General features: G+C 35.8%; 1 protein-coding gene across 1 annotated transcript in view; it reads right to left on the reverse strand.

Annotated features, from left to right (window-relative positions):
* Nucleotides 1-14926, reverse strand: part of LOC132198555 (polycomb group protein Psc-like) — a 104109-nt gene that overhangs the window by 16355 nt on the left and 72828 nt on the right. Inside the window, exon 3 of the mRNA XM_059622630.1 lies at nt 2937-3057. Within this exon, the coding sequence (XP_059478613.1) occupies nt 2937-3057 (121 nt within the window). The remainder of the gene's footprint in view (nt 1-2936; nt 3058-14926) is intronic.

Here is a 14926-nt window from a genome sequence, read left to right on the forward strand (position 1 = left end):
AGAGAGAGCTATCATGGGGATTAAACGGCAAAGGGAGATGCAGCGACTTCTTTTGGTATGAAATGAGAAAGGGCGAGCGAGCGAGCGAGCCCCTCTTTGCGAACGAGAAGAGAGAGCGAGCCAAAGAAATTAATGAATTATTTCTTGCGTTAAAGAAGGGAACGAGGGCGATAAGACTTTGTAAGATACAGAGAGGGAGATTATATGTCCTGAACATATAGTTGCTTTTTAATGAGAAATACAAAATAAGAGAAAAATTGAGATATTATTAATTGGCATAAATTAAGATAATACACAATTTAATCGGTGCAATGCATTTAAAATTCTTCTGTAAAACGTTTAATATGTAATTATTTATGCAAATATTTCATAGCTTCTGTTCATCTATATTTTTCTAATCAACGTTTATTAAAAACTGATTTATGTAGCGTTTCTTTTCGCCGTTCGAAACATCTGCAAAGGAGCTCCTTCTGAGAACAGAAGCCTTCCTTGTTATCAGAACACCTGTCTCTCCTCCTTTTAATAAATTAAAAACACTGCAGAACTCATAATTAGATAATAACTCATTTTCCTCCTGGCTGCGTGCGTCACTGATAAAGATCGAAAATAATTCGAAGCGTTTAAAAAAATAACACGCGTATGCATATATAAAATTTCAATTTATTTTTCCTTCTTCCGCGTTTATACCAAATCCAACAAAACCTGTTGTTGTTTCCTCAATTCGAGCATTTATTAAAACACAAAATTTATTTACAACACACATCGTTATGCCCGCGGGTCGAAAATTACCAAACAAAAGATGCCACGCCCCAGAAGACACGCCCAAATATTTAACCTGCTCCGTTTATTTGCCAGACTTTCACATTTAACACGATTTACACGGCGCGCGGATTAGTTTGTGGCGCGGCAGCTCGATGGGACACTTTTTAATCTCTGTCTGGCTAGACCTGTGCTGTGTGAAATTAATATTTTACGCACACCTATAAGCGGACACAGAGGCACTCTCGACGCCGTGCGCGCTACTCTTTCTTTTCGACAACTTTTCACCTTTCTAATTGTGCCTAAAAACCTGATGTGAATGCGAGGTGTTTTGATGTTTTCCGCTTGACAGGAGGATTACAGATGTTTCGAAACAAATTAATTAATTTTTTAACCCGTTTAGAAACATCTGGATTTATAAAACTTCTGCTGATTTCAATGAAAGTTTTAGTTCCATGAGTCCCGCATAGAAAAATTATAAGGATTTTTTTTTAAATTGTGTCAATTAAAAAACCAAGGTTAAATCTTATTTGATTTTAAGGAAGCATTTGGCCTAGTTAAAGACATAAAAGGGTGATTTCCAGCAAAAAAATGAGAATATTTTTCTTCAAACGTTTCCAAGATGAAATCAGAATAATTGCTTATTTTTCTCTATATATCGATTTGTATTCTATAAAAGAAAAAGGCTTCTCGGAAAGAAAAGTCTAGCTGAGAACGAGATTTTTATGACAGTTCTATTAATTTAGCACAAATACAGGGCGAAAATAAAATAATTAAGGCAAAGATTGATTAATCAAAACGAGCTTTCTGAATCATAAGCATTTTCATATTAAATTTGTGACATTTTTACGAAGCTTAAAAAAACAAATGTTCTCCCAGGAGACATTTTGACATTATTTGGCGAAACGGAAGACATTTACATCTCGTTAAATGGTCTGGTCAAATGAGTGGAAGTTGCGAATAATTAATCTGAATAAGCCAACAACAAAGAACGCCGTGCTATAGGCTTTTAACGACTTTAAATGGCTTTTGCTTGTAAACTATAGCGCGAGTTTAATCGGCAGTTTCATTGTCTCTGGTCAGTTCGCCGCGGTTGTTGCCTTTCATCAGCATATTACACATTTCGCGGACGCGATCCCTGCGGAGCCGCGAACAACACACCCATGCACACACCGCATTTAAATTCGTCCAGGGATTTATTTTTGTTGGCCGGGTGGGCGGGGAGAGAGAGGAGGGTTGCAGGAAGTGCGTTTGCCTGCGGAAGTGCAGCTTTGATGGACCCTGCTGGAGAGGAAACGCAGAGAGCCGGCCGGTCAGCATAGGGGCTTCGACGCGTGTGCTTTTAAAATTTGCTGCTCGTGGCTTCTGAACAGAGAAAGGAAAGCTTTTTGGCAAATACGGAGAGTTGAGGCAAAAAGCACATATACGGCCGAGAGAAAAGGAGGGGTATAAATTATTTGCCATTGGAAAATTAAAAAAAAAAAAAAAAAAAGAACAGAAAAAGTATAATAAGAGAAAGACAAGGGCGTCATTAAAAAAAAAACTCCAATTGGAAAAATGTAAAAAAAAAAATCAAAATTATATATTTATTTTAATGTTGGACGGTTAATTGAAGAGAAAATTGCATATCACGTGACGATCTTCATAAAAAAATTAATGTAAAACGTATATAAATTAAAAAACAACTCATACATTTGAAAATTGCAATCAAATGAAATAAATAGCCCAAGTCCAAGAGGACTGCATAATTGCAAAATTTTGGTGGAGATTTTTAATAATTTTCTTTTTAATTACGCTATTTTTTTCTTCAAAATCTGGGCAAAAATGGGTGTTTTTGTTAATTTAAGAATTGAAACAATAGAAAAATAAGCCAGCAATGATCATTTTATCAGTTTTAGCCTAGATTTTGCATATATGCAAACATCGATGCTTTTTATATATATTTTTTTTTATTTGTTACAACAAAACCCCTTCCCATTTTCTCAAATATCTGTAAATCGCTTCAATTGGTTATTTTTTATAAATATAAATTATTTATTTGAAACAATTACATTTATTCAAAATAAATTTATTTTTATATTTAACTTTAAATGCGTTAACAGATTTTTCCAAACTAACCCTATTCAGCCCCTTAATGCCTTAATTTTGTTTTTAGAAAGACTTATTTTTATACTCACAGGAATGCAGACATTCGACAATCGTGGTGGCTTCGACGAGGTAGCCCTTGCATATGTCGCACACGAGGTGCGAATTGAGGTCCTGCAGCTTGAGCCGCTGACACTGCTGGTGCTGATGCATCTGAAATCACACGAGCAAAATCCATTAAAAAACTGCTTCCGGGACAAAAAAAAATCAGATATTTTATCATATTCAGCATATTTTTGTTATATACCGCGCGCTATTCCCTCCGCGGGCACAAAAAAGTAATTTGTACAGATTATTAAGTAGCTCGGCAGCTGAGATGCGATTACACAGAGCAAAAGGGGGTTGGCTGCGGTGGCTGCAGATACAATTTATGTGGCGCACACGGTGCATGAAAATAACATACACACAAAACGGGCGCTGCTGAGAGAGAAAATAATATCGCAGCAGCAGCAGCAGCGGGGCCATAGGGAGGGGGTGGGGAAGTATTGGCGGCCCACCTGGTTCGTGCCGCGAGGGCAGATGGCAAGAGCGCAGGCAGAGGTGAGCGAAAACTCCATTCACAGCCAGAGAGGCTCTTTTTCTTTCCATGTCCTTGTTATCGAACGTGCATGTGAAGAGAGAGAGAAAAAAAACGGCAGCCGAGTTGAGAAAAAAAGAGCCACGGTTGAACCGGCCGAAATCGAAGGAGTCGTAAAATTGTGCCTTGAAACGGTTAATTCTTTTATTTCTAAATTTATATTATGTACGGCTGCGTCGTGAGGTTATTAGATCATTAATTGGATCAGATAACGCGAGAGGCGGAGAGGATACTTGATATTGCTGCTGGAGTTATAGAAAAGGCTAGGTCACGGCCGGCCTTTGAATTATTGAATGCACTCTCAACTAGTGAGTACGTTTTTTGCCCGATTAAAAGCAGAGAGTGAGCAGAGCACTGAGTGCATCAACTGGATTAAGAACCATTAATTACGAGCCGGATGAATATCCTTCGGCGCGAGTAAGCAATCTTGTATGTAAAGTTAGATGTGATCGCATGCTTTATTTATTGTAAAATATATAAAACACGCAAACCGAGTCTCTATTCAAGCATGGATATAAATTTGCGCTAGAGCTAATAAGAGATGAAGATTAACAATTATTCACAACAAGGACAATTAGTGAGAAATTGATATACGAATCTTGGCCACTAATCAATATGAAACTCTTTAAAAAGTAACAAATTGAAATAGAATAAATTTTTTATGATTTACAGATTTTTGTTTCAGATTGACACGAACTAATTTCAATTAGGAATTTTCCGAGCCTCTCTCCACAAGATAATGATTTTAATTTTTTATGTAAATTAACCTATGTACTTTGTTTTTTAACTTCATTGATACGAACGTGATTATGGTATGATTTTGAATGTTTGTGTACCAATTTTTGTTACAAATTAATTTAGAATCAATTAGTTTAAAAGATTCCGTTCTCTCAAAAACTTAAATTTCTTTTACAATATGATGTCTCCTTGGACAAACAAATGCTAATAAAGATTAAAATTAACAAAAAAATAAATTACAATAATAATAATGAGACGCTTATAAAATAATAAATATTTAAAAATATTTTAACTTTAAGAAAATGGCTGTAAAAAGCTCAAGAAAATATCTAATTGTAATGATTTACAAAATCGCATATTATCTCAATTAACTTTCCTACAATACTCTTTTCATGTCAATTGTTTCATTATAGAGAAATAATCAAAATAAGCTCATAATAGCGATCAATTTTCATCAACAATTTTGCATTAAATTTACTGTTTACAGTTTTTAATAATTAATAATTACTATTAAAATATTATTTAATAAATGTTGGAAAATATTGTTCGTTTCCAAGTTACATTTTTCCTCTTTTCATCTCGTGCACAATAGCAAGCTCATCAGCAACACATAATGATATTCCTGCAACAATAACAAATTGCACAAGCATTTTGCCGCTGCATCCCCTGCGCCCGCCCGATCGGACGCGCGGCTATTCGAGTCGCTGCTGTGCACACACGGCGGCGGCGGCGCATTAGTTAAGGTCGGTATGTAAATTTAGCGCAGTGGAGCAATTCCGAACACAAAGAGCAACTTGTCGCCGGCGCAATAATACCGAGTAGCTTTTATTAAACAAACAGCACGCGCTGCGCTCGGCGTAATCCTCTCCTCTGTGCACTGCATATGTAGAGAGAAGGGACCAGATAATAAAAAGGGCGGGCGGCTCCCGGCCCGAGGGGATGCTGCGCGGGGGTGCGCACCACGTGACCAGCCAGGGGTGTGTCCCGCGGTTCGGTCTTTTTTGCACAGAGATCGATCACCGGCCGAATAGTTTGTACAAATTCGTCCCTCGAGGGAGAAGTTTTTGATGATTGGGCCAATTTTTTGTCTATTCCGTATATATGCGTGCGGTGGTTTTTTGCGGCCGCGAATTGATTGAGTTGCGGTCGCGGAAACCGAAACATCAAAGAGGGACGAGAATGGGAAAACACAATTGACGAGAAGAAGGAGAAGTGCAAGAGTTTTGTGGGGCTTTCACTCGTAGTTTTGCTTTGTGATACCGAATATGCCGCGAATTGCACCAAGAGAGAGAGGAAAGAGAAAGATGACTTGTATCAGAATCAGAGTGAGGTGGAAATTGAGTGAATAAAGAGGAATATGTTACATGAGCAGAGGAAAGATATGAGATAAGATGACATGATGAGATTCTAGAAAGGCAAATCTTAGTTGCACCAAAAGAAAAATTGACAGATTAGAAAAATTTATTTCAGATTTATTAAATTTAAAATTCAAGAAGATATTTATAAATAAAAATTTTAGCAATTATAAAAGAAAAAAGAAAAAAATGTTTTAAATTTGTTTTAAAAATCGATTGATAAATTGAAAGAATTATAATTATATACATTTTTAATATACAAAAGTTGAAAAATATTGTTATTTTAAAATTTCACATGAATGAATTTGTTAATTTAATCCAAAAATTAATTATTTAAAGAAAAAAATTTGTAAATATATATGAATAATCAAAATGAGGTTAGAGAACATTAAATTATCGTGCTTTTAATAGAAACCAAACTATATTGGTTTATAAATTTATGGAATGGAGATAATTATCAGAAATTTTCAACCCATTTTTTGTCTCCTCTAAACTCTTTTTATCCAATTTATTACTCCCTAGTATGGCGCAATAATTCTTTCTTAAAATTATTCATTTATATCATCTATAGAATTGAGAAAAGTTTTCGTGGCAAACATCTAGCTTAATATTGATTCAGCGCTCGGGAAATTTATTATTGACCCTGTTCGTCTTCTCTCTCTCTCTCTTTACAAACAGCACGCCGCGTTCGTCCGTCGTGCACTGCAGCGCAGAGAGTTGCTGATGAGCAATTTCACTCGGCGCGCGAGGCGGAAATATTCATAATTCGCCGCTCGGCATGAGGCGGGGAATTAATTTTCTTGACGCAGAAGTATGCCATCGCGCTAGAAGGAGAGTGTCTGCGCCTATACAAACGTGGTAAATATACATTTTCGTTTCGAGCTTGAAGCAGAGTCGTGCGCTGTATTTTATGTGCACGCGGCTTTTAGAGCTCCGCGTCGTCATAAAGCAATTTCATGCGCGGGAAGAGAGAGAGAGCGAGTGTAATGAGAGAGCGCAATTTGTTAAACGTCTCTTGTGGCTGCAAAAGGCAGCAGGGTGGTTTCGTCCAAATGGCAAATTACGCGTGCGTTGAATGTATTTATCAAGTGCAAAATTACGAATGAAAATTGAAAGTGAAAAAACTGAAATAAATAAATTAAGAAAAACGTGAAGCGTGAAATAACTTAATTTTTGTCATATTCAAATAAATATTAAAGTAAAGAAATAAATAAAAGAGATGAAATAGTTAAATATTGAAATTCATTTTAAAAAATGTAAGTAAAATATTAAATGTTAGGTTTTCTACATGGAAAAAAATGATTCTTTGGCAAAATATAATTGAAATTAATAATTTAAAATATTTGAATAAGGAAATCAATAAATAATAAATTAATTAAACATTGAAATTAATGTTAAGTTAAAATTTTAATATTTTTTTGTTCATTTTTTCATAGGAATCAACGTAAGTGAGCATAAATCGCCCTCAAAAACATTTTTACATTGGATTAATGAAGCGTGAAATTCATGCAAGATAACTTTCAACCCTTTCAAGCACGCTGCAGTGCCTTTACCACATCATAGAACTAAATATGGTTAGTTGTACCGCGAGTAATGTTCACCCAGGGCGCAATCGGGGTCGATACGAAACACACTCGCATGATTAATGATCAGCACGCAAAAATTGCATTTCACGCGCGAGTGCCGCCGAAAAACGCATACAAACTCTTAAACGTTACCAAAAAATCACCCCTTACAAGCCACCCTTTGCCGTGAGAAACAAAAGAGGGGTGCCGAACGAAGAATGATTATTTTTCGTTTGGTTTGGCCGATAATTGAATTTGGGCCAACGCGAGATAGGGCGCATGTTCCGCCGCCAGCGCAGACGAGTTGTGCGGGGGTGGCTGCCGCGGGGGTGGCCGGCGTATTTCACGCACCACGTGGCGCTTCACGTGGGGTGCGACGACGCCGGCGCAGCATCGATCTGTTTTCGGCTTTGGGGCAGGTCTGGCTTTTATGGGTCTTCCCTGCCGTGCATGTTCGCGAGAGAAAGAGGCAGCCAGGGGTGCTCTCTCTTTATTTCTGCCGAAATGATGGATGTGCATCCCGCGCCGAGGGTGAGAACGGCACGTCTCCTCTGCGTCTGCCTCAACTCTCAGCGCACACATCCAACTTTTCACGCAATTCTCCGCATATCAGATTTATTTGCAATTTCACACATTTTCCGATATGCGCTTTTTTTAATAAAGTTTTACTTCTTATGAACTCGAAAGTATAAGTTTGAAGTTTTCCTCTTCAAGAACCCTCTCTCCGAACTGACTCGAGGCTGATTTAATAGGACTCGCACTCATGGGATACGCGCGCAGCTCTCGTGGAATTCAATTTGCCTCTCTTACTCTGTCTTACTCGCTCTGTCGGAATCAATATAAAAGGACGTATATGTGCATGGAATTCCCGACTCTATATAAAACTGGTGTGGATATTCCCTTCCATATATTTCCATTTTCCTTATGCAAATCTTCATCATATGTAAAGAGAGATATGAGAGAGAGGAATAGAATTTTTGCTGTGACTTTTGTTAGGATGACTTTTTTGATTAAATATTATGATTTTTCTATCAGTTATTAATCTTTATCACCAAGAAGATAATAAACGCTTAGTGTTGAGATAATTATAAACTGCAAAGGATTATAAAAATGAAAAGTGAAATTTAAAATCATTTTCCTTTTTGGTTAATTTACAGATTTTGATTTACGTGAAATCGTTTTGATAACAAAAGAAGTATTATTGGAGATTGCAATAAAAACAGCCACTGTTTTGCGCAGTGAATCCGGGCACTGTTTCACAAACCGAGATAAAGCACTTCTGGCGTGTTTTAACTGCGCAGCAAAATAATATCGTTCCTGCAAAAAAGCACATACTCTCGCCCTTTGAATTATTCACAACATGAGCAAACCATCGCCAATGTAAAGGTTGAAAAAAAATCCATGAATTTGGCACACACAGAGTATAAAAAAATATAATATAAAAAGCTGCAAAAACAGAAAGGTTTTATAAATCTGAGTTTAATAAAATTGCTGTACAATTATTTTAAAACTCCTCTTTAACATTCTTGTATGGTTGCATGTGATTCCGTTTCGTCCAACATTAATAATTTAAATTAATTGTTTTTCAAAAAATTAATGTAAACAATGTGCTAGACAAATAAACAATAATAACAAAAAATGAGCCAAAAATAATTATTTCATAAATATAAATTCATTGAGAAATACCAATCATTCATAATGAACTAAAATTAATTAAAAAACTCTTTGGTTTTGTTGACTCTTAATAATAATGAATAATTCATATCAGTTTTGAATTTCAGATAAAAAAAAAAAGACCAGAAAGGTGTTTGCTTCTAACCGCAGAGAAGGTAATTCAATATATTTATTACCAATTTTACAGGAATTCCACCGCCGGGACACTTGCCTGAAAAGAATTTCATTGATTCCGATGGCGATAAAAAATTCCAGCGCGACGAAATAGGAGTTAATTATTTTCCACTATAGCTGCATCTCTGTCTCTCTTTTGGTATAAAAAACGAACGCCCGGAGGGCATTATCTAAAAAAGCCGCGGCGGCTGGTTTTCTTATTGAATGAGAGAAGAGACGATCTCACTCTCGGCCGCGCTTTTCGAACGATTTCGATCCGAGAGAGCAACATTTGTTTGATTGGATCGAGTTAACTCATCAAAGGCCGCCGGGCCGCAGGAGGTCTCCACCAAAGTAAACTTTTCTCCCGCGCTGGCCCCTCTAAAAGGTGTACCATTATCAACGCATATAATTTCCTTGGTGCGTGCTGGAATTATTTCGGGGCGGCTGCGCGTTTTCTGATGTTATTTATAAGGTCCCTTGAAAAAAAAAACGTGCGCCGTCTCATCCTCATGTTTCCCGAGCAATTCAATATTTTATACACAAGAGAGCTCGCGAGCGAGCGGCAGATGCGGCGCGTCCAAACCAATAAACAATAACGAGAGGAGAGAGATAAAGAAACGTTAAGATGCGCGGAGCGCGTGGTCCGATGGTCAGATCGGTGATTGATGACCGTGGATGCAAGGTCAGCCAATCAAAAGACGCCTGGGGACGGACTTTGGGCGTCCGAGAGTCGGTGGTGCTTCATTCGCACCTGCGGAAAATTACACGCCGCGCGCGGTGTGCGGCTCCAAAGAGCGAAACCGCAAAGATGAAAAAGGCGTTTGTTTATCTTGCTGCCAACACGCATTGTCATATCATAAAAAATATAGCTATTTTAAAACGAGAGGGCTTATTTAAAAATCATATTTATATTATTTTTACATAGTTCTTTTAATTAATTTGTTTTTTTATCCTTTAAAACAATTATTTTTTTAAATTTTTTAGATTTTGTAAAAAGAATTCCACGGATTAATATGAGAGATGTTATTTACAAATTGATTTTACGATATTTTTTAAAACTTTTTTATTCATTAATTTTTTTATCTTTAAAAAATAATTATATAAAAATTATTAACATTTATTGAAAGTCTTTTAGATTTTATAAAATAATCCCATGAATTCCAAAAATAAAAACGCAAGGGCATTTTTAACAATTGTTTTTACATTTTACAACATTTTTTATTAGTTAAAGAATTAATTTTTTTTTATCTGATAAAATTTGTTTTTAATTATTTTAAAAATCATTTACATTTTAAAAATTCCACAAATTCTAAGAATTAAAACAAGAGGGCTTTATTCAAAAGTTCTTTCTACAACTTTTTTTTATAATTTTAGGAATGAATTTATTTTTATATTTAACAATATTAATTTAAAAAAAAAAAACATTTAATCTTTAATTAATTGAAAAAGAAATTCCAGACTTTTTGTAATATTTACGCCTAGTCTATTTTAATTTGATTAGGTGAATATTTAGTTATTTATTTTCCAGAATAATTAACAAAAAAATATTATATTAATAAAAATTACTTACAATCTTGCTCTTGCTTGCTCTTGGGCTAAATATTTGAGGTTTTTTTCTATAATGAGCTGAAACCATTTCACATTTTTTTTTACGGATTTGGTACTTTTTGTTCCCTTCGGAGCTCAATTTCAAGCCGATTATGCTAAATTCCCTCTCAGGCTGCAAAAGCACGCGCTGCGGCTGCCACACTCGACGCGAGGATCGGATCGGCCGCGAGAAATATTACATTATCGCGCAGCTCTGTTGTTTTGTATACGCGAGTGCTGAGTCGGCGCTGCGCCGCTCTTTGGCTTGTGTTTTGTTGCGAGCACCTGCCGATCTGCCTTGTGTTTTGCCATGATTATAGCGCACGCACTCCCCAGCTAATTAGACCCTATAGCTGCCTCCAATATTATATTATTATCCCGTAAAGCATATCCGCGCGCAACTCACGCCAAATCCAAAAGAGCCGAGCACGAATCACTTTATATGAATAAAAACTTGTTGTATCAGAGAAATATGGTAATTTTTTTATATAAAAAAAACACATGTCCCAATATTTTTTATCCAGTAAATATTTCTCATATTCTTATGTATATGAGAAGGAAAATTAAATTAGCATGGAAAATGCTGCGGCTTTCATGGTCTTGCTCTCATTCATTTCCTCTCATCAATAAAATGTTTCGCGAGACAGGAAATTAGATTTCGCTGTCAATGCCTGTGGGCAAAAACTATTTTCGAAACTCCCTTAAAATTTTCTCAGAACAATTCTTTAGGAATATATATCAATAAACCTAAATGTTCAGTTCAAAAATTATTAAAAAGAATCCATTGTTTTTATTATAAATCTTTTTGTTTTTGAATTACTATTTCTTTTAACAGAAATTCATATAATTGATCATTTTCTTCTTAACTTTTTTAACATGGAAACTAATTTGGTAAAAAGCCTGCAAGCGCTTTAACTGGGTGTATTGTGGAGAGAACGAATTGAAGCACTTCGCAGAGGGTTGATCAAAAGTAAAAGCTCGTCGAATTCAATCGCGAAGAGGGAGCGAGTTAGCCGCGGCCTGCATTTCAAAAAGCCTCTCCGCGCGCGCTCTGCTGAATTTATTTCCCATCCGCATCCCTCTCAACAGCCGAGCGTCGTTCAATATGACACCAGCATGACTTTTTAATTGGGTTTGCTGACTGTCAGCGGGAGGCAATAGCGGGGTTGCTCTCTGTAATTGAAACTCGAAATGTGTTTATATGAAACATGCACGTTTGCGAGAGATGTTGCATATATATGGATCGGATATAAAATGGCAGGATTAATAATTGTATACGAACGGGAACAGATTGAGGGTCGTCGTTCCTAATGAGTGCAATTGCTTATTCATACATCGGAGAACGACGCATGAAAGCTCTTTTTGCGCATCAATACAAAAGGCAAGCTTGAATTAATTTGAGTTAATTAAAATCACATTCGCATTAGCATTCGGCTCCGGGGAAATGAGAAGAGCAGAAACAAATTGTGCAAGGAGATGTATTATACAATTCTAGTTGCGTAAAATTTAATGCAAAACTTCATTTTTTTTTCGGCGACTAATATTTTCATCATTATTTATTATGTCGTCCAGCACACTCTGCTGCTTGTTATTCATTAATCAAGGGCCATCAAGATGTTACAAATAAAAATCATTACAGAAAAGGCACCATAAACATCGTTAATAATTCATGAGTTTATCGTTTGTAAATTCTACATACATGAAGATAGGTGTAAGCATCCTTATATAATTTGTAAATTCTTTGGTAAAAAGTAGAAAAAAATGGTTAAGATTATTTTAAATTAAAAAAAAAAACATTTGTTAATTATAATTTGCTTAAATCTATAAAAAAATTAAAAAATAACAAAACAATTTTAAAAATAAATGAAATAAAAATATAAAATTTATAAGTTTTATTACTTAAGAAAATATTAAGTTAAAATCTTGAGTTAATTTTTTGCTAAATAAAATATATAATTAAGATCACCTTCTCATTAGTCAATGCAGCAACTCACGTGTTGCTGGTCGCGTCTGCCTCTGTAATCAGAAGTGATAAGTTTCATTTCTGTCTAGCACGCGGGCCAGAGTTCTTTTCTCTTCGAGTGTCATCTGCGGGCGACGCGTGTCTCATTCTCTCGCACCTAATTACTCGAGAGCGGACTGACCTTCCCCAAAAAGGGATTCAGCGAGAGGGGAGAGCAAACTTTTGCTGCATTTTTCAGAATAGGGTGCGCATCGCTGGCTGCATCAGCAGCTGGAGCATCTTCTCCGCGTTGAAATTCAATCGCACGCGAGCTGAAAATGAGCACAACTGCGGGGGCTGCTAATTGCACGTGAAAGGGTTGCCTTGCGTGGTGGGCGCAATTTAAAAAGACACCCCCGCGCGCGTTCTGACGCGCGACCAGAGCAGAGTTTTGCTTTCAGTGCGGAGGCTGAATAATTAGTGCGCTGCGTACGTCCGAAGCCAAGAATAAATAACGAGTGCGCACTTTTGAACATTGGCTAAGGCACGTGACAATGTTTCTCGCTTGTTTTTTATATGAAATAATTAAATTAGATTCAATTTGTAAATTGATTGCTTTCAAATAAGTTATCGATGATGCGCGGTAAATAAGGGATTATTTATAAATTTTTTAATTGAGAATAGTTTCAAAGAAGCCATTTTAATTTATTGAGAATTATATAGAAAATAAGCTGCCAATGTGCCAAATAAAGAAATCTTATATTCCCTGAAATTTTTTCTCTTTTGATATCGGGCGTTTTAAACCCCTGTTATACTTGTAAACCCTTTATATATTAACTTTTTTTCCAATTTCCAACTTCTTTGATATTTTGAGATGAATAAATAATAATAAGAATAACCATAGTGCACTTAATGGCTGTTATAATTTGATCATAATCGTATAGCATAACATAGTGTGCTGTGACAATGTTATCATTTATTGATAGATTAAAAGCTTTTGAATGGACAAAATAATTTGTTACATATTTAATTCAGAAATATAATATTAAACTTATAAAAGAACTATTGAAAATTATAAAAATTATATATATTATTTTAAAATAAAAATATAATCTTGTATAAACTGTTAATAAAAAAGTTTTCTAATTTACTTTATATATATTATTATGAATGAATTTTTTAAATTTTTTTATGCCTGTATATTATTTAGTGCAATTTATTGGGCGCGGGTTTCTGCTCGGAAAATTCCCAGAGCGATTTCATATACAAAAGCTGAAAACGTGGTCTCCTCGTCGCGGGGCGATCGATTTTGCCGGCAAAGCTCTCCCCACAGCAGCGAGCGTGCAGCAGAGGCGGCGGCGTAATATCTGAATGCCAAAGACACTTCCTCTTATCTTTATTTTTCACGCTGCATGCTCTCTTCTGGCCGCACAAAGAGAAAAATCACTTCGCTGACATCAATAACAATATCGAATGTATCGAAGTTGCGCCAATAACGCGCGCTTGGTGAAGAGACGCGAGGTCTTTGCTCTTTTGCCTCTCGAGATTACAAACCGGGGCTTCCATTTTTTCCCCAAAAAGTAAATTTGTTAAATCATTTTGTATAAATTCAGTTTTCAAAAAGAATCTGTTTGAAAAAAAAAATTGATAAACTGAAGGACAAAACGGCACCAACCATACAATTAAAGGCAAGAATTTAGTCACAACTTAATTACAAGATTAAAAAGACCCTAATTCGCTGCAGTGATTTTGCCAATGTAAAAGAGGGAAAATAAATTTGGGTTTGAAAGCAGAGATGACTCAGCCACACACGATTTTTGCGCCGATGAGTGCATCATTATATACCGCCGGGTGTGGATTTTCGCCCTTCACGCCCCTTTCGGACTCACTTGGCTGGAAAGCTTTTCAAGGTTTTCGTGCCGGACAAAAAGAAGTGTCATTACACGTGATTGGAATGACTGCTCATGAACGCGTGTCTCGCTACTCTCGGCGGGATGATGCGGAATCGCGTGTCAGCCGAGCGAAATTAGTATTTTGGAACCAATGAATTGTGCTGCGGCCACAGAAAAAGGCGATATAAAAGTTTTCATTAGAAAACGGCATTTGAGGATTTATTGATGTTTTTTTTTTTAAATATTTTAATTATTTGTTGAATGATATATTGATCGGAAGACTCTCTAGTCTCTTCATCTGTTTTTTGAAAACTTTCAATTCAATTACATATTTGAGTATCAGATTGAATACATGTTTATTAATTTCATGATTTAATATTGAAATTCGATAATGACTCAGTAACTTATCAGCTTCCATTGTTGCCAACATTATTATAATATAATTAAATATTGAAAATGTAAAAAAAAAATATTAAACAATTTAAGACAATATACAAAAAATGGAACAAAAGTTTCAATAATTTTTTATTTATTTT

The sequence above is a fragment of the Neocloeon triangulifer genome, unplaced genomic scaffold (assembly GCF_031216515.1).
Source record: "Neocloeon triangulifer isolate White Clay Creek 2 clone unplaced genomic scaffold, ASM3121651v1 ptg000013l, whole genome shotgun sequence".
Classification (NCBI taxonomy): Eukaryota; Metazoa; Arthropoda; class Insecta; order Ephemeroptera; family Baetidae; genus Neocloeon; species Neocloeon triangulifer.